This window comes from Leptonotus elevatus, chromosome 7 (genome assembly GCF_054856555.1).
Source record: "Leptonotus elevatus isolate MCC_2025b chromosome 7, RoL_Lele_1.0, whole genome shotgun sequence".
Lineage (NCBI taxonomy): Eukaryota > Metazoa > Chordata > Actinopteri > Syngnathiformes > Syngnathidae > Leptonotus > Leptonotus elevatus.
The window spans coordinates 13,627,054-13,654,027 of NC_141245.1; the positions used below are offsets into that span (position 1 = coordinate 13,627,054).

A 26,974-nucleotide genomic window follows, 5' to 3' on the forward strand; every position below is an offset into this window, starting at 1 on the left:
TTGTGACGATATATAATTCCCTACAATGAGTATTCCATTTGTTTCAGAATTTTAATGTATTCTATTTGCCAGATGACTGCGAAAAGTAAAAAGATCATCCTGCATACATTGCAAAGATACCTTTGAGGCCGATTTAATGCCCGGAGGTAATTTACATGAATCCAAGCAGGAAAGAAAAAAATCATAGCTCATCTACATAGACAATAAATCTTAGCAAATGCATTTCAGAGTACCTGGTGGGGTAGAGTACAGCAGCCAAATGCCAACAAGAAATGACAGATAACACTTTCCTTTTCTCCTAAGGAAATGGAAACTGCATTTTTTTTTTAAAGAATATCTCAAGGGTAATCAGGTTGATCTAATTAGCCAACATAATCATTTAATTCAGAGGAATATTATATGCTGGTCAACATCCATGAAATTTAACATCAGGCATTTTTAGGAAATATTACTCATGACAGCAATACAAACACTCCAGAGGGTTACTGATGCACCAAGGGAACATAAATTCAACCTGACCTTCTGTCTGTGCATGATGAACAGGTGGACACCATCCTGGCCTCTCTTCTCGCTCTCATGGCCTCTCTTCAATCACTTCAATTCTGCTCTTTTGTTATCACTTGTCCAGAAAACACCAGCAAGCCTCATTACATCACAAGTCTCACGGATGCAAAAGTGATGCAACTGTTTCTTCCAAACTGACTGCTCGGAAGCCAGAGAATGTCCAGACAGCAAGGAGGTTTCTGTCTCAGCAAAAACACATCCTAAAAAAGCTTTTGTCGCTCTCTTAAATGTGTCATTAATATAGACAAAATTAAACATCGAGCATCAGAGTTTAAAAAAAGAAATACGTAGCCGGTTTGTCGCTCAGGCGGTGCACAGCCTCATTTCTAAACCCATCGGTTCAAATGTGAGTCGCTGAGGCATGGATGAGCAATCACACGAGGGAGGATGGCTCAAGGATGCGAGTGCTCTGATTGGCTGGCTGGCTATGGTGTGTGTGTGGGAAGTCCCCTTTGGTAGGCTCACAGAGAATGGCTGTGCTAGATAAGGGTGGTCCTTCACCTCCTTTCATCCCCTCCTGCCTCCATCCCACCCGATTCTCTTCCTCACTCTCGCTGCCCTTCCCATCGATGAGCAGCAAAGCGGATGAAACTAGGCTGCGACCGCATCACCAAATTAATCATTTTCAGACATAACTACCTTGGTTAAGCCCGTGACCTAATTTTACCAAGACGGGTTCTTACATCACGGTCATAACATCGTGCTGAGCTTGTGTGCAGCTGCAGCTGGACCCGCTGAGCGAGTGCACGGAGCTCACTGCGGAGGACAAACATTTCCAACAAAACACAGCAGATGTTTCTTAGCATCAACAACTGCTTTTAACAGACATTTATTAGGTAGATCTGAACAAGTGAATGACATCTAACAGCTGAAGGAATTAGGGATGCATTAAAACTACTGGACCAATATCAGGGGGAAAAAATGATGTTATATTCATTGGTCCACTATTATGGAAGCGTATTGCATTCACTTGAAAAATAAATAAAAATAAATAAATAAAACTCCTGTTTTTCGGGCACATTTTTGGGGGGAGCTTTGTTTTTTTATTTTTTTTTATTTTCTGTTTTTCTGATCATTATTTTCTGTTTTACTGAATTTTTTTTTTCTGTCAACGAAAAACAGGCTGAAAAAAATTATTCAGAAAAACAGGAGGAAAAATTACTCAGAAAAACAGAGAAAATAAATAAATACATTTAAAAAAAATATTTTTTTCAAAAAAACTGTTATAGTTATAGTAATTATTTTTTTTACATCTGAAGTCCAAGTGACTTGCTGACTCACTAATAGCGGAAGCGGACACTTTCCCGCACACCTCCATATGCAATAAGATGGTCATGTTTACTTACTGGTTCTCAATAAAGGAATGAATGTGTATACTGTATTGTGGTTTGTTCTCTAATATCTGAGGGGAAAGCCTTAAAAAAATATTCAGAAAAACTGAAAAATTATTATTTTATAAAACAGTGAACAATTACTTAGAAAAACAGAAAAAAAATCTGAAAAACAGAGGACGTTTTTTTTTTCTGTTTAAAAAAACTGGGACAAAATATTCAATATAACAGAAAAAAAATACTCAAGAAAACAAAGCTGCCCCCAAAAATACGTCAGAAAAACGGGACTTTTTTTTTTCAAGTGAATGCAATACTCTTCCGTACACCATCAACAAAATTGTACTGATAATAACAACAAAAATTTATACCGACAATGATCTGTCACTTACAGCTAGTAATGGTGAGCTGTAGGCCCTGTTTTAAAATATTTATATTTGGTTTCCATGACTGTCTTCAGATTGGTTCATGACCCATCTGGTACTGTGCTGAAAAAATATCACCGATCGATCAATTGACTTTGGCAAGTATCGAAATAAGCAGTTTCACATTGCAGTTTACGAACCAAAATTCAGATTTTGTTATTAAAAACACATTGAATAGTAAAACTGAGAATCACAGATTTGAAAGTTTTTCCAATAATTAAACAATTGAAGCTGTCCTCAAAAAGCTTCGCTAGGCTGGACACACACACACGTTAAAGCTAGTGAATGCAGAAAATTCAACTCCGAATCACTACTATCACCAGTGGCAGAAAAATAAAATACACAATACACACATTATGTCACATCCGCAGACAGAGGTCGGAAATTCTAACCCAAATCCAGTCTGAAAACTATTGGCCAGAGGCTTGCAGGAGTAGCCATTGTGAATAGCTATGGTGTTAATCTACTAATTATAAGATTTTTCAGTCATCAATGGTCAAATAATAAGGTTATTGTAAAGATAGTTTGTGCAAATTGTTACATAGAGCAACTTTAAGTTAGTGTGCTGCAAAGCTCTTTTGTCACCTACACGTGGGCGCCAAGATAGTTAGCTCGCTAACAATTAACTTCAGTTTGGCTACTGGTGTGGCTGCACACGCAGCAGAGTCGCTCCTTAGTCAGTAACGATCACCTCCGTGATGGTGAATAACATGATGGGATGACGAGGAAAGACGTAGAAGCCATGCTAATTGCTAAGCTAACCTAAGGCAGACGTGATCGGGAATCACCGGAATTAGGTGCTTTGGAGTATACTTTTCAAAGAAATCTGGCTGGAACAGCATTAAAGCCAATTTTGAACACCAAAATGGCAGGTAATTTAATAAGTGTCTGGAGAGAAAAAATAAATAAATATATATATATATATATCTACACAATAAATATATTTTTTAATTATATTACAGTCGATCATATATTTTGTTTGCTGCCTTTCACAATGTGAGTTTAATAAATAAAAAAATACATATAAAGAAGGAAATTGTTCATTCATAATATTTGTCAGTCGTCATATTTTTATTGTTTAATGAAACCCTTGCTTCAGGTCACTGGGATTAACCTGCAAATAATTGCTCCTCAAAATCAAAGTCGCTCCTTAAATTAAGTCACTCATTTGAAAAAGTCATTTCGAGCCTTGATGGTAATAATCCAGTAATCGTTTAGAGCCATTGTTTGACTTTAAGTTGTCCAAATCCTCTGATTTCAGCATCTCAATAGTAATTATTTTCTGATTTATTTAATTCTTAATCAAAGCATGCTAATTATATTTTGTGTTCAAAGAAAATAAGACATTTGCAAACTTTTACTTCAGAAAAGTATGCTTTTACTTTGGAATCAATAACTGAATCACTTTTAAAAAAAGGTTGGTGATTATAGTATATCACTCCATCTTGTGGGATAATGCTGAATTGTTGTTTATTTTTTATTTATTACTAAACAATATCAAACAAACAGGAATAACTGCTTCATAAACAGTAAAAGGGGAACAAATGGTTTTGTAATAAAAAAATGTAAAAATGTAAATGTAAAATAACATTTGATCCATTTATACAATTAGTCAATGTAATAATGGTTAGAATAATCAATTCTAAAAAATAATCAATAGTGACAGACCCATTGCTTACTGCCAGCTCACCTGATGTGGATTTGTTTTTGTCAGTCTCCAGACTCAAAAGATCAGATTATGCTGACCCCCGTCAGCGGAAGCAAACATCTCTCAAACCTCAGACAAAGATCGATAATACTGCAATCGAGACAGTGGAAGAGCAACGAGGACATTACATCCAAAGACTGAAGAAGAGAGAAAAATCTTTTGACCAAAATCTACAAATATGACAGCATCACAATGACCCCTGACAGTTAGAATGAGGGGTATAGCCTACTATAAACATTGCATACAGTATACAGTATACACCTGACTGAATGCAACCTAGACGTTCCCAGGTACTCTATCATCCACTTCAACATGCATTATTTAGACCTTGTGTTGCTGTAATAAAGTAATCAATCTTTTTGCGGACCACTTAGACCTCAAGTATATGCAGTGAGGTCATAAAGAATGCAGACAACAAATGAGAGGGAAATCCAAACTTGATTTACTTAATAAATATATTTGAGATGAGCTCTTTTTTTCTTCTTTTTTTTTGCAACAGGGAAGGGAAGGGAATATTTCAAAATATAATATTCTAGAATTTTGGCCATTAAAATGGACTATGTGTGTGTCCCTGTAATCACAAAAGAAGAGATTTAACTGTGCCTATTGTTAGGTCAATACATAAAAATATAATTAGCAGTTTGTATATTACCAGCATATTTGCGACGTTCTGATAATTATGGTGCTCTCCTATCTGGGCAAACTGCATAATTTTGGCATTATTTCAAAAATAGTGGAGATGATGTTTCATGCAAGTGCTTGTTCAGTCTGCAGAGGAAATCTCAGTGGAGCCACAAAGATGCTGATGTGGCATTTCTTCGCTGAACGTATTGATATATCAATGCAAACTGAATTCAAGTATTTCAGTGCTTGTTTTATGCAGGATCCATACAACAACAGCTGTTTTCATTGTCTGTTCAGACAAACCTGAACAAATACTGCTTTCATACATATTCACCGGCCAAGACCCAAGATACAGTACCATACTGGGAATACAAAATGTCAAGTCTCTTCCCAACTAATCATCAAATATGCTCACATGCACACACAATCACACAAATATATGCTATAGTAGCAACAATTGACCAGCAGAGAGCAGCAAAACATTGCAATACGTTGACTAAAGCTTAATTTTACACCAGGCAGGGTAACCACAAGGTTCATCATATCTGATCATCACTACCGCCATCACGTCTTGACCTACCTTTTCAGCTTTAACCCCATCACGAGGATACTTCTGGATATATCAGCGGGTGACCTTACACGGGTTCGCTGCCTAACACACTAGAATCTCCACAGCACTGTATCCACAGCTCACAAACCCCCCTTGTTTGTGTTGTTCCAGCAATCAAAGCCAACAATGGCATTCCATGGCTGGCAACTGCATTGAGTCCACAGGCAAAGCACTTTTAGACACATTGCTTGTCACACACAAAGCCATCAATGTGTGTCACACGCGGGATGGGAGGGCCGGTTCGACTTAAATGGGGTGACAACAGCAAAGGCAACCTGGCTGTGCCCTTGCAGCAGTTTAAGGCCAACAACATGATCTGTTTTTGGGGGTCGCAATGGGCACTCACCTGATTTTGTCGGCTGCACTGTCAGACCTGCACACAGACAAACAGGAGAAATACAATTTTATTGGTTTGGAATGGAAAAAGGAGTTCAGAACATTCTATGAGTCTCCTATTTCTTCATCACAAACCATCTGAAGGAAAGTGTATACTGTGTGAGTTAAAAACTTCCAAAACCACCCAGAAAAATAATTCAAGCTAACAACAACAACAAAACCTCACAATTAAATAAATAAATAAATACTCTAATGAAAAGTCCAAAAATGTCAATCTGACTGGCTGTCAGAGGTAAAAAGTAAAGTACCACTGATTGTCACACCCACCTAAGTGGGGCGAAATTCGTTCTCCACATTTGACCTATCCCCTGAGGAAGCGGTGAGCAGCAGCAGGGGCCGCGCTCGGGAATCATTTGGTGATCTAACCTCCCAACTCCAACCCTTAATGCAGAGTGTCAAGCAGGGCGGCAATGGGTCCCATTTTTATAGTCTTCGGTATGACCCGGCCAGTAATTGAACCCACAACCTCTCAGTCTCAGGGCGGATCACTAGGCACTCTTCTTCCCTTTTTTTAAGGGGGCTTCTAAGCAAGACACAATATGATTGGCTGCTTGCAGAGATGAGTAAACGAGCTGCCTCTTTGAAGTTAATTGCCACCGAATTAACGTATTTTTCTCTTTCTTGGTGAGCAGAAAGGAGAGGGGTGAGAGAGGGAGAGAAACAACAGAGGCACTGTGCAAACGTGGAGCCTTTTTGCTGTTAATTAATGTGCATTACCCTTAAAAAAAAAAATGTTCCAGCGGGTACTGGTTAGCTCCAAGGACAACATAAGTAGCCCATGAATCTGTTCTAAAAATAGCAACAGTGATGGGACACTGTGACTTACTAAGAAGAATTAAAACAGAAGAAACGTGTACATATTTATTTATTTATTCTTATCATGTTTAAAAAAAATTCTGTACAAAACAGTCTTAATTTTATTTGTTCAATGGGGAAAAAAATTAAAAGGTAATTTTGTGTAATTTGAATACTGTAATACTGCAATATTTTTGTTCACGGTTCTAATATTGGCCCATGCTTAGTTATGTAACATCATGGTCCATTTTCACATGTATATTTAATATGGAGTGTTTTCGCACATATATGCTGCAATATTATATAATTATAGACTTTGAACTGTAAGTTATGTCGAAGTTTCAACTCTAAGTTCATTTGCAATACCGTCTTTCACTCAATAATTATAAAAACGTCTTTCTAAATAATGACCCAGTGACGTCTCACTAAGCCTCCCAATCTGCGTCATCTTCGCCCATGAGTCATATTACATGTATTTTGCAAAGTCACAATTGTGTTATTATATAAGCTGATACGTGCCGTTAGAAAAGAGGAAGTCCACAAGCACATTCCATCCTGACAATGACAGCAAACCGGACAGCGTCGCTGAGACAGCCGGCAGCAGCAGTACTAATGAGCTGGCAGCCTCCTGCTACTATACCAGAAAATATATGTGCACATAAAGCATTCAGAAAATTGACTGCAGCTAGACAGAGCAACGCAGTAAAGAAATCACGAGAGTGCAGTGAGGCTGACAGAAATGGCGGTGGCAGAGTCCGAAACAGGCAGCAGTGCAGCACCCCCCCCCCCCCCCCCCAAAAAAAAAAGCAGACATGCAGCTGTTTTACCTGCAGAGGAGACATGACATTCCGTGCCCTCTAAAGCCGGCCACAGAACGCCACTCGCCCTGCAAGCAGCTGCCAAAGCCCCTCGCTAGAAGAGAGGAGAGCAGCCAGGCATCCCATGGGTACTGCTCCGAGTTCATGCAAGTAGAGACGGTGCTCGAGCAATGCGTAGGAGGGGAGACTCCGAGAAACAAGCGTGTGGAGAGGAGCACGGAAAAGAATAAGCGAAGGTGTGGTGAGCGGTGCACGGAGTCGAAGACTGTCTACACTGGCTGGTGATACACAGACAATTTTTTTTTAGCATTTCAAAATAACCTCATATTTTGCAGCACTATTTCTGGCATGACATGTTATCTATCTACCAGAACTTTTCTGTATGGTTCCCCAAGGCTAATATGCTTGGAACAGTAGGAAAAAAAATGCACAGGCTTTTGAAAACAATAGGCTAATAAAAAAAATTCCCACCATTAAAAAAAAACTGCAAACCAAAAATTGGAGTATTAACATTCCAGAGTTAAATTATTGGGCGTTAATTTGGGTGTTAAATAGTGCCCAATGTAGGTGTTATTTCACAGAGTTGATCAGTTAGATTAACTCTACATAGTGTGAGATTAACTCCACCTTTGCACCTGCACTTTTTCCTGTTTGAGAAAGACAAATCAGCGCCATTTTCCTCCTCTTCACTGGCAAACAATGACATTCAAACAAAAAGGAGTTTGGGCCCATGAAGTCATTTTTGCTTACAGAAGAGACTGTGGTCGCTAACTTAGAATATCCTTGCAGTCAGGATAAACCTTTAAGGAGTCAAATTAACACCAACTGAGAAAGAAAACAGACGTGCCTGAGAAGAGTTACTACTCTTGTAGTGTTAATATAATTCTGCTTAGTGAGTTAAAATGGATTTTCTCCGAGTGTTAAACATTTAACTAATTTAAAAGTGTTGATTTAACTCTGTAGAGTGTGGCGCTTTATAAACTCAACTTAAAATCAACTTTGTTGGCAGCACTGGACTTTTTGCTGTGTGTACAACTCCACTGAAAAATAAATTAAATTTTTTGAGAGGGGATCACGAAACTGACATAATGTTGCACAAGTGTACACACCCTGTTATAATTTTGGGGTGTGGCTGTGTTCAGAATGAATCACATCAAGATCATATTAAATAGGAGTAAGCCCACACATCCCACCATTTGAAGTTCAGATGTTCTAGTAGGCTTTTCTTGACATACTTTTTGCATCAATCGGAAGCCAGAACTGGTATTTGGAACTGTTCATAATTTTAATGGTGTTCTTTTTCAATCTTGGTTTCATCAGACCAAAACAATATTTTCCAAACACACTTTAACTTACAGGACCAGTGACCCACTCCACCACAGGGTCAAACTCCAGTCCAGTTTAACATGCAGGACAACACGCCTGATTCAAATGATCAGGATTGTTGTCAGGCTCCTGCATAGTTTGCTGATAAGATGAACATTTGAGGTGTGTTGGAGGAGGGAACCATTCTAAAACATGCATGATTCCGGCTGTTGAGGACCTTAGGTTGACACCTGTGCACTGCACCATCAGTGACTACCTACATACTTAAATAGCTCTTATTGTTTTTGATTTAAAAAAAAACAAAAAACATACAGATTTGTGTTAAACACATCATAGCAGAGTAATTGGTGAGCTGTAAAGACATATTCAGAGAAAAAACATTTAATTGTTTGGCTGGGAAGAGGATGTGCCCTCTAGTGGACATTGTGGGAAAGAATGTCTAATAATGATAGTATTAGTTGTATGCATTTAGTCATTACTCTCATCATGAAAGTGTGCATGTGCCCCATAGGATAGGACTAAAAATGAAGACACAATCAAAACACACTGAAAATAATTTCAAACATTTTGCTCACCTCTCCTCTCTGAATGGAGTCAAGAAACGAGTGGCGTCATCTTCATGGCTACTTTGTTGGCTGCTTTGCTGGCTGCTCTGCTGGCTGCTGCAGTCACACAAGAGAGTTCAGTTATTCACCTAAAGCATACATGGCATACTTGCACCTACAAACAAGAAGCACAGCTGGGAAATGAAAAGAAATGTACAGCATAGCATCTAGGACACGGACAATTATATTAACGACACTTTGTCCCAGTTATGAATGTAGGATCATTTTGCATCGCGGCATGTTTTGGTCCGGTGGGGCAAAAGTGTAGCATTATCCATCACGCTGCCCTAAATGTGTTGCTGTTACAGCTGGATCGGCTGAACACCACGCCACAAATGTCTTACGCTGACTAACGTGCGTAGATGCATCTAATGCACTATAATGGGACAACTCTGCAAAACCAAGGACATAGGTTACAAAATTACATGCTTTTCCAACAAAATCAACATAAATAATAGTAAAAATAGAGGAATGTTGAATATAATTTTTTTCCTAAATACAAAGTAGGATTTTATATAACAGAATTTGGCAACTTGTTCAAATTTGAGGTTCTTTACATGCACATATCCTGTATTGACACAAGAGGGGGCTACATGACATCTATGACGAAGACTATACTGTAAGTAGCCTACTTGTGCTGCAAAAAATATAAATAAATAAATAAAAAGGCTAAAGCCAAAAAATAAGAAGTAGGAAATGCTCCACATGAGTATGAGCATGTGTCAATATGTGGAAGTGCTTAATTATGCTACATTAAAAGAAGATTGTTTTTATGACCCCTTAAACAAATCATAATTGTATCATACACTACTCTAATTCCATGAACAAAATATCTACAATGACTGATGAATAATTCAACAATCACACAAGTATGTTGAAAGAAAAATAAACTTATTTCATAGAAGAGTGAAATCTGTTGTCGTGTGTCAAAGTTCAGGGCAGTCACAAAAATCCCAACAACACATATGCAGACAATTGAAATATTTTATAGTTGAGTGATTGATTGGAATGTTAGACTGCAACCATCCTGCTTAGGTTGGTACATGCAACATACAAAAATTAAGATCAGTTAGAACATTTCTCATGAACGTGCTAATGAGTTCTTAAAGCAGTTAAGTTAAACTGGGCAATATCCACGAAGATCTCCTCCTGGCATTCTTATTCGATTCAATACAGCAATGGTAGCAAAACAGGAGTAACATACATTCAAAGAGAACATTTCCCATTCATTAAAAATCTAACATTTATATATTCATTAAAACTAAATAAATAAATACATTTATTGACTGCTAATTTTCCTACTGTCCATCAAGGTAAATGAGTAAAACGGCAATTCCTAGTTTAATTAGTGTGCAGCTTAATCAACAAGAGTACACATCAACCTACAATATATGAAATGCAAATCGTTTTTTTAAATTTCAATCAACCACAAATGGATCCACTTGAGTGTCACACGTGTCCACTCACTGCCATGCATGGACCCATGCCCATTTGCCTCTCATTCAGGCATTCATTCATTGTCTAATGTCAGCTGCAAACCTCATTATTAATTATTTTCAGACAATAATGTAGTTATACAAACAAACAAAGCACCAGCTGGTCACCTGCTCTGGTTTCGCTTCACATCTTCCAGGTTGTTGTCGCATTTAGTGAAGCCTTCCAGCATTTTAGGCAACTTGATGATGTCTGCCCAGTACCTTACGCTCTAAGTTGTGGGCACAAGTTGCATCCTGGTGTTAAAGCCTTGCCTGTTTAACAAAGTGAACTTTTACTGAATACAAAACTGGTGCTTGTAAGTCATTTCTGATCCTGAGTCTGTGGCTGGGTCAGTCAAGTGAGTCTTTTAAACAACATTAGCTATTGTGTGGTTAATGTGACCTTCCTGTTGATGGACTAGTAATGAATGTTTAATCAAAGTGCTCAATCATCTGCTTTTTTGTTTGTTTGGAATCACTACTGCACAAGTGGATCTATAATACATTTCAAAATCGTTATAAGATAAAGCAAAGCACTATTCTTTTAAATTAAACCTGTGTTTAAAAATTGAAATAAAAATGTGTAGAGTTTTAGGGCAATGAAAGTCAAGGGAAAATGCAGTCCAAGATGTCCAAATCCCGCTACAGGACTTCACTGTCTCGTCCCAGACAAGCAGTCTTACCTCATACTGTAAACTCCACTCATTCGCTAGGAGAGATGTAACTAAAACCTGACATGTTGGATTAACACTAATGTAACCAATGAGGAAAAGGGGAAAAAAGTTTGGCGCATATAAAAAAAAAACAGTATAGCCTGCTCATTACAAAAGAGATTGCATGATATAAAAGTACAGCCGAACAATCATATTTCATACCATTACAATTGAAAATAACCAATAATTTGACTCAATTACCGTTTGACCAATGCCTACCCACGTGGTCCCACAGAACTAAGGTTCAAAACCCTTAATGTAGTTTAAATACTTACAGTTTGGTCAATTTCTGAATCCTCACTCTGTCTACAAGAGCAACCCTTGTAAAGCAATAGGGCCAAGTATCCCATTAACTATAAGTACTCGTAATGTTTGCATATTAACTGGGCAGCTTAAAGACCAGTCCGTTTAGGTGAAAGTACATAATCATGCAAACCTAGTCCAACAGTTTGGACACTGCTAGAAAACGGTTTACGTTTGACTTATTTGCACCCAGAAAATGTATTTGATGTATTTCTAATCTCATAATTATATTTTGTTTTAGAATTAGTGTTATTCTCTTATCTGTTACTCTCTAAGATTGAACTAGACGACGGTGGGCACTTGTCATTTGTAGTTGTAGTCAATGTTCTGAGTTTGATTGATAATCACTGGCTTTTTTTTTTTGTCACATATTGCAAATATATTAGATTAGTATGGCCCAAAAGAAAGCGCAAACTCCTCGCGAGTGTTATTAGCCGTCTTGAAGCACTTCATTGTCGGTTGTGATCCTTATACACCAGAAGAAGAAGGATGAGAGGAGGCCATTAAAAGCCCCAAAAGGTGTTTAGCGCAATTTGAGCAAATGCGCTGACTTGGGTTTTCCCCGCTGGCAAGGCTGCTTTGAAGCACCTTATTCTCGGCCGGGATCCTGCCAACACATTACAGAAAAGGGGGTGATAATCACACCGGGATAGGTGAAAAGTCTGCTTGGTAGGGCTTTGCAGATCGATCCTAGTATCATATCGATACCAAAGAGCTAGTATCGATCCTTTCCCACCAGTAAAAAAAAAAAAAAAAAAAAAAAGGAGGAGTGTACATGTCGTCCTTCACTGCATGCCTACGCACCCTTGTTTACGTTCACCAATGATATTGCGGTTCACAAAGGATAGTGTAGCTGTTGCACAGGGATTTGCAAGCAAACACGTTTGTTAAACACACATAATAAGCTTGTTGTTGGGACGAAAGATTATTCAATGGGAAACTTTTTCAACAGAGTCACTGAACAGATAAAAAAATAGTACCTGTTTCCTGTTAACTTCTGGTACAAATAGATTGTAAACAGGCCTCGAAAGATATGAGAGCAAAAAAAAAAAAAAAAAAACGCTAGCAAAGCTGACTGGGGAATTTTTTTTTTGCATGCACAGCGGTACAAAGTGTTCTCACAATTGTACATCGCGAAACCATTAATATGTGGATAATTTATGACACTCCTACATCACTGGATTCATGAAGAAATATGCTGTCTTAATGGCACAGTGCTGTCTGTATAAGTACTAAACCGAAAAAAGATGAGACTCCAAGGTGAGGTGAAGCAGGTTTGTACTGATGCTCCACTGGATATAATGACAGTTTCATCCTCAGAAATGACGCCTCTGGAGACATGGAGTCTTGGATAAAGACAAGCTACTGAAGGTGTGAGCAATGAACCAATTCCTGTAATTGGCCTCGGAGGATTTAGCAGAGCTACCTGGCACATATTACATATATCTCCTCAAACAAGACTGGTGGCGAACTACTGTCGAAAATGTATTGACCCTTGTTCTCGGGCTTGATTGTCTCAGTTGAATGATGTCATCTATTTTATCTTAATTTGTGTGATTTCAAATGCTTGCATGAAGGTTGCTTTGGGATCCAAAGTGGAATGTCTCATCAATAGTTCATTATGGAGAAAAAAACAGAGACTGGATTGGTTTACCTTATCTTCTGAAATGATGTCATCGTTTCAAATAAGACCACATGTTTACCTGCTCATTTCCAGACAACTTCCAAGAGGCCAAATATTAAGATAAGATTATCTGATGCAAGAATTATGCCACTGCTTAAAAGGCAAACCTAAAATTGCAAATGGCTATGCTCTTGGATTTCAAAAACCTGTCTGCAAAGAGAAATGTACAGATCAGTACTGATCAAAAATACAATATTTTCTGCACCCAAATATATCTGGCGAACCAAACAATCTTCAAAATCCTGAATTGTTGATTACAAAAGTTCATTGAGCAGCGCAGCATCATAATATCAACTGGTATAATATTCATTGCCTTGAACTGAACAAAATCCTCTAAGTAGGAGTAGGCGACCCTCATCCTCGAGAGCCCCAGTCCAGAGCTGATCATTTGAATCATCTGTGTTGGAGGATGGTGACATGCGGCTCTCGAGGACTAGGGTTGCCTACCCCTGCTCTAAGTCATTGGTCTCAAACGCAGGTACTCGAGGCCTGCAGTTCTGCATGTTTTAAGGTTTCCCTCCCCCAACACACGTCAATCAAATGATAAGGATCATTGTCAGGTTTCTGCTGAGCTTGCTGATGAGCTGATCCTTTGAATAATTTGTGCTGGGAGAGGGAAACCTCTAAAGCATGCAGGACTGTGGCCCTTGAGGACCTGAGTTTGCGACCTATGCTCTAATTAGTGGTGTTTGATAAAAAAAAAATAAAAAAAACTCAAGGCTGATCTTCTAAATAAATTAGTGGCATATGGTACTCTGTAACATAGTAATGAATTAGCATATGCTCTGAAGCAGCATGGATGAAGGTCATGAATGCAGCAGTAGTGGGAAAAGGAAAGTTATATCGGGAAAGCTCATACCAACCTGCTCTCACTGCCTTGCTCCTTCTTCTCTCTGACTTTCAGCCACTTCCTTAACAGGAAGCGCTTCCGGCGTGGGGAGGCACTGGGCGTAGAGCAGCGAGACCACGAAGACGCTCCGTCTTCATCACTTGATGGCGTGATCTCAATGGATGGCAGTTGAAGGTATTCCTTGGAGCCGGAGCGCGAACGAGCCTTGAGGTGACCGCCGCTGAGCTGCCCACTTTCCAGTGCCCTCTCGCTGGGGACGTTTCTCATGCGGCGCATCTTGAAGCGTTTGCGGCGGAGCGTCGGCGTCGAGGAGCTGGATCGCATGGAGCAATCGGACACGGGGTTGTTACCTCCATCGGAATATACCGGGGCATCGTTTGGAACGCTCACTTGGAGCGAAGGTGGTCTGAGTGTGTCACTCATGGTAACTATGATAATCCAGGAATGACTGCAATGCCACTCGGAGGTTTAGAGACTCCTGAAGAACTGAAAGAAGCAGGCGCAATGTATATCCTTGCCAATTTGGAGATCCTCACGCTTCCTAGTTCTCCTAGTGCTCTGCGCAAGTCTTTGTCAAATGCCAGCCTGTAGACTGAAGTATTGGCTGAGGAGTCCTGATAGCTGCTATCTGGGGTCTTATAGTCTGTTTAATGATATGCATCTATTTTGTGGGTGGCTCGCTTACAGACTGAAGAGCAATCATAGGGTACAAAACTCAACCTCGCAGGCTTGGGAGGAGAAGGCTGTATTAGATAACAAATGGGACTTTTGTTCTGAGCAGCAGATGAAACATGTATAAGGCATGTCAGGGAGTGTAACCCAACTCCCCTGTTTTTTTCTGGGGACCTGCAGGCCAAATTACACACACTGCCTTTGGTTAAGACCTCGCTGCCAAAAGCTGTCACCTTTGCTTATTCGGGTAACAGTAATGCGGAAGGCACCGCTAATACAATTCTCGCTGGAGTTTAAAGTCAGTGAGGTGGTTTGATGAGGTTATTGTGATGTTGATGCTGGTTGTTGCAGGGCTGCGCTTGAGGTCCGGTCTTGCACTCCAGGGTATCATTGTCTCCACGCAGTTACAGCCTAAGGGTTAGAGGGAGGTGATAGGACTGCAGGGTTCAGGCAAGCCTGAGTGTGATGATGGCCAAGTTAAGCAACCGATAACACACACAGCACACAAAGACAGCCACACACGCACACAAGTTGACACCATTAATTCAATCACAGAAAAGAAGGCAGCACTGTTGTGAATGGATGTAAAAAGCTATTTAAAGCCACCACCATGCACCAGCCCAAATGTATAAGCTCCCTAACCACTGTCTTCCTTACAAGTTTATTATAACCAGAGCTGGGCAAAACCTTCGTTACATTGGCCCATCGTTGACGGATGCCCATTTGACGAGTTTGTCCACATTTTCGGTCAGTGCTTTATGTAAAAATACACAGAATGAGAAGGACCGTCTGTGCTAATCGATTGACGTGAAGGCGCTTCAGTTGGTGTTCAGTTTGTGTATTTTTTCGCCAAAAGATGGGCATCCATTAATGACGGGCCCATGTTGTGATGTTTTGGCACAGCTGATTATAACTATAAAATAATTACAATTTTTACTAAAAAAATTTAAAAATTTAAACTCAAGAATAGAAAAAAAATCAAGAATACCCACTAAAAGATGTACTGGAGCATATACAGATATAAATTATATAATTATTTAACATAAATATTAATTATAAATTATTATTAAAGAGATGGGCAAGTATCGATTCCAAGTATCGGCACCGGGCTAGTAACCAGCGTTATAATACATTTTCGGTTCTTGCGCCTCTTGTGGCCATTTTATAATCAGGAACAAGAAATTGGAAGATTAGAGAGAGTGTTTTTTGGGAGGGCGAAATCTTATGTATCAAAAGTAGCTACTACTGGTATCGGTACTTGGTATCGATATCGATGAAAAATTAAGAGTTGAGAATTCGTACTGATGGTAATCTGAAAAATCAAACATCCTTTATCTATTTTATTTTTGAGATGAAAACTAATCCTTGCAAATGAAAATTGACAACTACCGGTAGTCAAAATGAGACTAAAAGACCAAAAATTAAGCCAGATTTTTATTTTTATTTTTCAAATTATATGTTGAAGAATTTTAAAGATCATCAAACTCTTGCTATCGTTCAAATCTAATAGGATTTTCGGCCAGAAATTCAAAGCAGGAGCCATGACATAGGAAAGAAAAGGAAGTGACAGCAAACATGCAAACCATCTTTTATGCATGGTTGCGGGCAAAACGCCAATACACACTCCCTGTGACCTGGAGGCTGGAGTGTGGAAGCAGGAAAACATCATGAATAAATCATGGCCATACAACGTTTCCCATTGCAGCCTCGCACGTTCTGGCAGCTTTGGGTCATAGTGTGCCATTTCCAGGCTCAAATAAGGTGAGCTGTGAAAGAATGTAGTTTAGTGTGTTCAAGCTACTTCAATAAGTTTTGATGAGTTGGTTATTTTGCAATTAATTATGAGGCAAAGTTCATTAAAAAAAAAAGATACGAGGTTTTATAGCAAGAGACGGCGTACCTGTGCATACGAGCACCCCATAATAATATTAAAAAGCAGAACGGACAGCAGAAGGAAGCCGAGCAGTCTCGCCATCTTGTGTCGGCGCAGCTTGAGAACTTTGTCATGCATACATTAATAGCGTGAACAGATGGACCTACCACGGAGGAGCTTTGCTGTTACAGCTGTAACTGAGATGACAGTTACCTCTCCGTAGCGGATACACGGTGTAGGACAGAATAGACATTGATTGCTTTGAACACATCATTACTGATCATCAAAGTTGAACTTAATTGTTCAGCGCATTTCTATTCTTAGCAGCGTGTCGCTTTCAGAGATTAGGGAGGCATGCAAACGCTGATAGAACCTATGACAAATTGGGATGAGCCCAATTAACCATCAAAATGGGCCTGCAATGTACATATTTGAAACTGGACAAATATGGTGTACAAAGTACATGTTCAAAGATCATTTTGAATGATGCTGAGTGATACTGTTCCACTCCAGTCCTGTAGGTGGCAATCATTCATATTACAGCCACACTAAAATGCTCTCGACAGCTCCAGTTCCTTGATCTGGTGGACCACGAGTTAGCCCCGATACAAATAGAGGACAACACTAATAAATTAAATGTGTTCTAGAGATTGCTGTGTTTTTTTGTTTTTTTTGTTTTTTAGGTACGATACCGGTATCGATTGTTAGTAGTCAAGGACCTCAATCAGTATTTGGAGCATATTTATTTGCAGTAAACCAATAATAAAAAAAAAAGGTTAAAAAAATGTATATTAAAATGTATATTAAAATGTCATAATAATACAAACTCAAACATTTGATTAAAATGTCTTAAGGAATGTTTATAACAGCCTTTCAGATTTACAACATGTTAAAGTTTTTTCCGCGACCCTTGTGAGGAATAAGCGAAAATGAATTGCTGGATGTATATTTTTATTTAAACATTCTAACAAAAACTACAGGAATGTCCCAGGCTAAAAACATGTCTTAGAAAGTTCGATGAAAACTTAAACAAGTAAATAGCACCCTTTAGTTAGTTTTCTACAATAAAGTTTTCCAACATTTCTGTCGAATTGGAAGGTTAATTTTACACTTATGTAGAAGTTAAATTTAAACAAAAAGTAAAAGTGAAGGGAGTTCCCAGGCTTAGTAGCATCTCTTAAGAAGTTACCTGAACATATAATTCAATAAATAATTCTCTGGAGTTTACCCAATTTTAAGATCATCTTATTGGCCGACAGATTGTTCATTTATTTATTTATTTATTTATTTTAAAGGCCAATGCCGATATGCATCAAAATGTCAAAATTAAGTATGATACGCTATGATGGGACACAACGTGTGCTAACTGTAGCCAAACACATAATAAAAAAAAAATCATTTATTTAAATTCTGAATATGGTGTTCTTCTTCAGTGTAAGAGAACGCAGTGCTCTGAGACAACAACTATTTGGCTGCAGGGTCATTGGTAGATTCATTGCTTTAATCATTGCTGAAATGACCAAAGTGGGACAAAAGTTATGTGTTGAGGCCAAGCTCATTGGTCATTGACTACCAGTGCAAACTAGCATCTGGTGAAACTTTTACTTTGACACTACAAGCAAAGGGCTATCATATATACATATATATATATATATATATATATATATATATATATATATATATATATATATATATATATATATATATATATATATATGTTTCCAACAGTATTGAAGGAGTTCCTAAAGGTGAGAATGCCAAGAGTGTGTAAAGCAGTAATCAGAGCAGAGGGTGGCTATTTTGAAGAAACTGGAATCTAAATTATGTTATTTTAGGATGAGATTTAGGCGCAATAGACTTTTTTTTTTTTTAAAGTATTTACAATCCCTGATATTATTTCTAAAATGTGAGCCATAAATCATTGAGCCACATGTTAATATTTAATACAAGCTCAAAGCTTGCTCCCAAATGTTGACGATGATGTATTATAAAGCACCAAAGTCACTCACACTGCAAAGGTTTTAGGGCATTCTATACGCATTGCTGTTCCCACCATGTAAACATCTGCCAACTTAAAAATGCATGCATTCATCTTTTATTTAGAAACTTCTAAGAATAGGTTTTTAACACTATGGAAAAGGCACTCTTCCATGGTGAAGTACATTGGTGTAAAACTGAATAGTGAGGAAAAAAAACAAATTTTGCTACTGCAGATCTTAACTGTGATGAAACAATTTAAGACGTGTTGTCCCCCAAAACAGAAGCATGGCGTTGTACTCTGGCCAAAGACCAATAGATGATTGCAGAGGACATGACATATTTACATGTCCAAACCAATAAAAATGCATAATTTGGATAATGTCAACACTTCTGGTTCATGATTGACCAAGCTAACCAGTCACAATTGCAAGTTGATTTGCATGATGTTCATGTTAAAAATGTTACATATATAAGCTTGGTAAGTTTACAACACATTACAGCCGTCCATTATAAACATATAAAAATTTTGACAACCCCCCCCCCAAAAAATAAAATAAAAAATCTTTGTTGTTCATATGTGGGAAAAAGAGTCAAAATCAGTAAATAGTCAAAATCAGTAAATAATAATAATAATAATAATAATAATAATAATAATAATATTAATAATAATTGCGTAGTAAAAAAAAATCAGGGTTTGAAGGGGTTAAAAAAAACATCGCTAATGAAAAAAAAATTTAAAGAAAAAAAAAGAAAACTAGCTGAAATGGCCTTTTACCTTTATGTAACTGTAATTATAATGAAAATATTCTTCTGTGTAAGTGATATCATGCATGATCTTTTGGGGGGGAAATGGGGGGGGTATTGCAAACATAATAAAATAAAACAATAAAAAGAAGGAAGGTTGATAGGGGAGAATCCCGTTAAGCACACCCCACACTACAAGATAATCATTTTGAGCCTTGACTGACATGGGTTGGGAGGGAGGAATTCGGCTCAAAATCAGACCGATTATTTTTATGTGTAATGGGTTTAAATTCAGATACATTATAATCTGGGGTGCACATAAGTGGTGCATTGGTACGCATCACATGCATACTGGAAATTGAAAACTGCACCCAGTCTGTCACCATTCTTTTGCACACCAAACACTTTTTGTGCAGGTGGGCGGGGGGAGGAAACCGATCATGTTTGAAGGACAATTTTGTTGTCTCATTCGTGAACAACGTGTTCAAACCAATGACTGGAATCGCTTCATGAAATGATTTGTTCGTTTCTCAGTTTAGCTGAACCCAGCCGCATGGATGCCACCAACTGCCCGGCAAACTGCGACACGCGTGATGCTACGGTGGTGAAGCCTGGCCGGGACAAGTGTGCACATCCTTCTTAATATAGCTGGGGATGTATTCTGAATTAACCAATCATGTTCAAACTCATTTAATTTAAATCAACACACGCCTGCCACCACCTGATAACCCCCTCAAATGTGCAGACTTTTTGATTTCACTTTTTGACTTCATATTTTGTATGTTATGCATCACATTAATGTTGGAAAGAGTTTTGAAATGATTGATCTCGGTCTCATATTTTTCATAATCGCAAAAATTTTGGGGTTTTTAGGCTTTTTGTATCCTGAATTATGGTTATACACTGACATCGAAAGGGACAAGACACCACCAAATGTAACTCATTTCCTTATTACTGCTCATACTTTCCAATGAAAGCTGGTCAGTGTTAACATCATCAGGCCCTAAAAGATCAACAAATTGACAGGAGATGAAACAAAAAAAAAGTCACAAGATGAAAAGGCCAAATTATTCAATTTGCTCTGCATGAAGATAAAGCAGAAAGATAAGCAGTGAATTTGTCTGAAGTAGGTCAATTAAACTCCAGTTTTACAACAATGAGTCGACATTAAGTGATGTTGGGTAAATAACAAACAAGACATCTACAGTAGATCTGAGGTGTCATGGAGTCACCATGATTACGGTAATGGGCAGATAATTGTACTATTTTAACATGTCACCAATCTCAAATTTGACCCAAAAATGAAGATGATGCATGGAATTTCAACAGATACAGTTGAAAAATGTACTGCAAACATGATAACGATTCAAACTTTTATAGCTGTGCTACCATTTTGTGGGCAAGTAATGTAAACACCAACAGGTGGCTTTGATGAACACAAGAGTAATCATCAAGTCTTCAGAACAGAAAGTCCTAATCTGGGACCAGATGTTCACATCTGCCTATTATCATATAAAATAAATAAGTCACAGTAGAGAGTTCTGTGAATCTAGTGTTGTAACAGATGGCTGGAAGTTTCTCACAGAGTTCAGACAAATTAGCCATTACGACAAAGGACCAGAGGCGATGGCAGTAATTTGTGTCTGGGCTACAAATAAAATAAAAAATAAAAGTTGAATGTGAAAAGGTAAACCAATAGCACTCAATAAATAAAATAAATTGAAATACCTTTGTTTTGTATGGAGGACTTAAAGTAAGCTCCTGCTAACAATATTGGTACTCAACAGACCCAATCAAAGTAATTCCTTCCCGGCACCCATTCAACAAGCTCAATTGGCCGTAAAAATCCTTGTCATGGTGCATGACTAACTACACAGATGTTCAGCCGGCGTTGAATTACAGATGGCTTTTCTGCCTGGGGAGCCTCGAGTTGTCGCAAGCTTGCCATTTATGCCAACGTAATGAAAGAGATCAATGATGGACAAGCAAACATTACACTATTCTCTCGAGCTTGTGGACTGTCATTTCCCATCTTGGGTGATCCATCTACTGAAAAAAAACAAACTGAAAAGCCCAAATGTAAAATCTAATCTCCTACAATCACTGCTGTCACTTGCACCAGTGAGCTGCTTTATTTACAAATGTCATTTCCTAGTGGGTAAAAGGCAATTTTCCCAGGTCTCAAAACAGCTGAGAAGAAAAGGGCTGTCGGGGAGCGTGACTTGCATTCAGAGTGGTTTTATTTGAGAGAGGAAACCCTCAAACCAAAGCCAAGCAAAAACAAGAGCAGTGCTAAGTGTACTAACGAGCAAGACTTTTCACAGAAACAAAATCTCCAGAACAGCCCATGCTGAGGATGTTGCAGGCTTTCAGCTCCTCTGTGAAGGCACTGTGACATAAAACCGTTACCGTCATTAAAACTCTGTGGGACCATGAGTAAAATGAGTGAGTGCTGAGAGTTTAGCAGTCACAATACTCTTATTGTGCATCAAAACAATATTTATCTTCTGTCATTTAATAGGCATCTTGAAGCCTTTTTACCATGGATTAAAAAAATATATATCTAAATGTGCAGTGAAGACAGAAGACAAGAGTATGGGACAGAAAAAAAAAGAGAAATGTTTCACTGAAAAAAGAATCAATTTTACTGAAGGCTCACCGAAAGCTTCAGTATATTCAAGAGACAACTATGTCTTCAGCATTTCATCTTAAAAGTTCCAATTAGTGACTACAAAGTCAATGTACTTTGTATTATGACTTGACAACTGTTGATCGTCCATGGTGACAGGCATAACAATCCGGAAATTGTTACAGAGAGGCAACAAAGTAAATACGTGCATTCAATAGGTGGACACCACAACTGGTGAGCTAACAAATACACGCACGCACGCACGCACGCACGCACGCACATACACATACTCACCCACATACAAAAAAAATATACATATATATATCCATCCATCCATCCATCCATTTTCTGTACCGCTTGTCCTCACAAGGGTCGCAGGGGTTGCTGGAGCCTATCCCAGCTGGCTTCGGGCAGTAGGCGGGGTACACCCTGAACTAGTTGCCAGCCAATCGCAGGGCACACAGAGACGAACAACCATACTCACAATCACACCTATGGACAATTTGGAGTGTCCAATTCACCTGCCATGCATGTTTTTGGAAAGTGGGAGGAAACCGGAGTACCCGGAGAAAACCCACGCAAGCACGGGGAGAACATGCAAACTCCACCCAGGAAGGCCGAAGCCCTATATATATATATATATTTTAAAAAAAAAAAGAAAAAAAAAAGAGCAATGATGATGACATTACCAAATGAACAATACTGTGAGCTCTTTAAAAAACAAAACAAAAAAAAACAATTATATAAAAAAAATTATATATAAAAAAAAAAATAGGTGGACACCACAACTGGCTCCTCTGAGAGTCTCCTGCCAAACATCACAATGTACATCCCTTTCCATTCTTTGACTCTTCATTGGTTACGCTTTTTTTTCCAAGCACATATAATTACGTTGACGTGAACACTGCCGCGTGCTGTAATTAGCTTCATCAAAACAACCCCAAGAAAGAAACATTTTTATTGATTTGATGAAGTCCAGTTTCCGTCCTGCTACTTTAAAATAACTTTTGTTGCAATCATCACAACGGTAAATGACAACAATGATGATGTGCTTATTAGTGTGAGTGTGGTTTGAAGTGATGTTGAACAGGACTTCGTCCGATTAAACATCATAATCTCTATAAAATCGGACATTAATAAGGCTTAGGAGTGATTACGTTGTGCAAGTGGTCATAATACCAGCTGTTTATTTAAATGGCAAATTAGGGGTCTCATGCGTTGGGTTTATGCAAATAGGTTGTATGAAAAGGCTCTCGTAGCAAATGTAAGTCACATCACTTTCAAGCAAAGTAAGCCACATTATACTCACCATTACGATAAACAATATGATATTTTAATTTAGTTTAAAGTTAAAATTAAAAAAAATTGTATTTATCTGGGAAAATGTCACATGATAAACATGATGAATTTCACATTTTAAAGTGATAATATTGATGTTATAACGTGATAAGTTTGGCGTCTGCATTAAACTGAACAAAATGAAGGAATTCCGTTCAGTTAAGGTCTCGGGTGTAGTTGATGTATATTTTTGTGTCTTTTTTTCATGCTTTTTAAAACACTTAATTATTTATGTATTTCATAGTAGTATAGAAGAGCGCAGTCCCAAGTAAAATTGATCGACACGAAAAGTACTCTGACAGTTCTTTTTTGCCGTATAAATTAGAGTTACTAGCTACGTAACGATAATGTGCTTCCCTAATATTGTAAAAAAAAAAATTAAATAAGGACAAGTGTTTAAAACTACTCAAGAGATTTAAAAGAAGACACACATACTACTGGGAATTGTTAGCATTGTTCTGCCGAACACGGAAGCCAAATATAATAATAATAATAATAATGCTACGGATTTATATCACGTTTTAACATAATTTATCATGTAAACAGACAGAAAAATCCAGACAATAACTGTATATATAAATGAATATTGTATTAATATGGATTTATTTGTCTTCATTAGTATATTTTGTATTAGATTGCTGCAAAAGTAAAAAAGCAATCAAGTTAAATTACTTCAATATTTTTGTAGTTGGATTACTTTTCCAACTGCATTTTATTTTTTTGAAGGGTAAGTAAAAACTTTTTTTTTTTATAGAAAGCTTCACAAATCTGGTGATATTGACCTTTTTCTTTCTGTTGTGGTAGCAAACGTGTGTGTGCGTGAGTCTGTTCATGTGCGTGTGCGTGTGCGTGTGTATAAAAATGTATGTTATACTTGTATGTTTGTCATGTTATTAAAGCATATTAAACTGTTGCACAACAATTTGTATATTTAAACGGAGATGGCTAGCACACAAGCAAGGCCTGACAGCCACTATGCTTGACCTTTTCAGCATCTGTGAGCAGGAAGGGTTAAAGTTCACAGACAAACCATGTGGGAGGCCTGTCTGCCGTCGCGTGCTGGTGTGAGTAATTGCGACTTTGCACACCCACTGAGTGTGGCTTTTTATGCATGCCACTTCTTCAGTTCTATACAAAATTCAGACAATGTCACCATTGATGGAGAAGTGGCACAGAAACTTTCCAGTCAAACCATTAGCATGTTTAGCATGGTTAGTGAGAGGCATCAGACTATGGAGGGGCACACTTTCTCATAATGACAACAACCTCAACTTACTCGCAGACAAATACTACACTTCCTCTATCATTGGACTGCAGTTAGGCCTACCCAATAAATGACAGTGTGGGTCATTCATGAGAATAAATAAATGCCTTGCAACTCAAGCTAGTACTTTTTCTATGAATCACGCTACCACATGTCAGGTGCAGTCCACGTGCAAAGCAGACATGGCAACTGAAAAGCTTTTAGAGTGGAGTTATGCCATGTGTCCAGAATAAAAATGAGATGAAATTAAATTAAATAAAAAATGAAATGACTTTGGAGCAGGCTTTGTTGTTTCAGACCCCATTCAGTGACATCGGGCCATTTAGACTGGACATTTCGAAAATGTGGAAATTACTACCTCCAAGACCAAACCACACTTAACCTTGAAAAAGTTGCTAGAATTTTGCCTTAATACCACACATTTTCAATTGATGGGACCGTTTGACAGGCAAAAACATAACTTGCACATGGAGGACATTGAAACGATGTATGTGAGCTCCATTAAGGGAAAGATTTCAAGTCATTCATTAATACAGACATGTTAAAAAGGGAATTTTACAGTTGCTCGAGATGTGATTAAAACCAGTGGAGTTTATCCTGACATCATAATAAGAATGGGACTGTTGACTTTTCCTCATGTTTACCCATTTGTTTTACGCTAATACATAAGCTAATCATGTACAGGAGCTAATGTGTGATAAGAGTGCAGTTGCAACAAGCATCTACTGCCAGGGAGAGGAATTCCGGGTAGATGGTGTGGTTGTAATGTGCAGTCACTGAGAGTAATTCATGGCACACACTCAGTAACTATGTCTGCCATTCAAAGACACCCACATTGCTGCCAAATGTGCTGCTTATAAAATCCCATCTCAGTTATTCATTAGCTCACATGGAAGGGTCACACACTTTACAACAAGATCATAAAGGCTGACCCCAATTTCTCAGCGATCACTTTTCAATGACTAAATTACTATTTTCATCATCTGAACTGTGTGTGTACCATGCCATTATAAATATGGGGCAAACAAGTATTTAGTCTTTATTATTTACTTTTTATTTTGTTGGTTGTTCCTATTATACTGCTTATATTTAAAAAGCCCGAACCATGAAATAAATGAGAGAAAATTCAGATTCTTTGTAAATACAGGGAGTCCTCAAGTTACGGCGTAGTTTCGTTCCTACGCTGGCGATGTAACCCAAATTTCGACTTAAGTTGGATTTCCCTGTCGATATTTACACCAAGATAGTTTGTACAGTAATTTAAAAAACATATTTTGGCGACACGGAAGAACCAATATTTCGTGTTCCCGGACATTCATTGCTGACGGACGGCAGAGCGGAGTTATAAACATAGAAATGTGACGCGCCTGATGACAAGGCGACCTGCTCGATAACATCTGTTGAGGGAGGTAACAACAACACAACTTTAGATACATTTAAAATGCCGTGATTACTGCGGGAATTTAACAAAAAAGAAGGTGCTATGGACGAGGCACGGGCGCCGTAAAGTCGAAACGACGTAGGTTGCGTACGACGTAACTCGAGGACTCCTTGTAGAGTAGTTATTGGTCCTTTTGAACAAACAAGCATTGGGTTTTTTTTTAAATCTACTTCCACATATGACTTTTGATTTGTGTCATATTTGATGCATCCGGTCACAATGCTTTAAATCCGTACATTTATAACTGTCAAAAATATTATAATAAAGATACTTATCGAACATATTAGTATTTCCAAAAATCAGAAAGAACATTTCCTACTATTAATAAGTCCAGGTGTCTCTCCTTTCTCAATTGGGGCGATCTTGCAAGGCCACTAGAAAAGCCATCAGCTGCATGATACTGCCCTCTAATGGATTATCCGTGCAATGCATGTGTCCGTCATACACGTCAGGGTTTTAATGGGAAAAAATATATTATACTCATGAATTAGAGGGCTCAAAATGTCTTGCATTTAACATGATCCTTTTGGCTTCATAGAGTTAATATGAGTATATAGTGTAATTCGTACTGCTGATGTAACAATCTAATTTTCCTCAAAGAATGAATACAATATCGATCCATTTGTCTATCATTTAACAGCCTTACTTTCTTTGCAATATAGCACTACTCGATGATTAAATACACTGCAAAGCCATACACACCATACATTTAAGTTCTATCCCATCTCTGTAGCTATTGCCCAAGGCTCTCCTGGGCTCAGTGTGCAATGTTTCATGGCCTTGGATATAACATTGCTGCTGTGTTCTCC

General features: G+C 38.1%; 1 protein-coding gene across 8 annotated transcripts in view; it reads right to left on the reverse strand.

The window, feature by feature from the left end:
* The window catches only part of gramd1bb (GRAM domain containing 1Bb), a 101,184-nt gene that overhangs the window by 64,971 nt on the left and 9,239 nt on the right, over positions 1-26,974 (reverse strand). For 6 of the 8 annotated variants that reach the window (XM_086079828.1, XM_086079833.1, XM_086079832.1 and 3 more), the window contains exons 2-4: positions 14,238-15,307; positions 9,170-9,256; positions 5,606-5,632 (exon numbers count right to left, since the gene is read on the reverse strand). In XM_086079828.1, coding sequence (XP_085935954.1) covers positions 5,606-5,632; positions 9,170-9,256; positions 14,238-14,647 — 524 coding nt within the window. In that variant the 5' untranslated portion in view covers positions 14,648-15,307. Of the gene's footprint in view, positions 1-519; positions 891-5,605; positions 5,633-7,277; positions 7,480-9,169; positions 9,257-14,237; positions 15,308-26,974 lie in introns of those variants that run through there. The other 2 variants (XM_086079835.1, XM_086079837.1) reach the window with 2 other exon arrangements.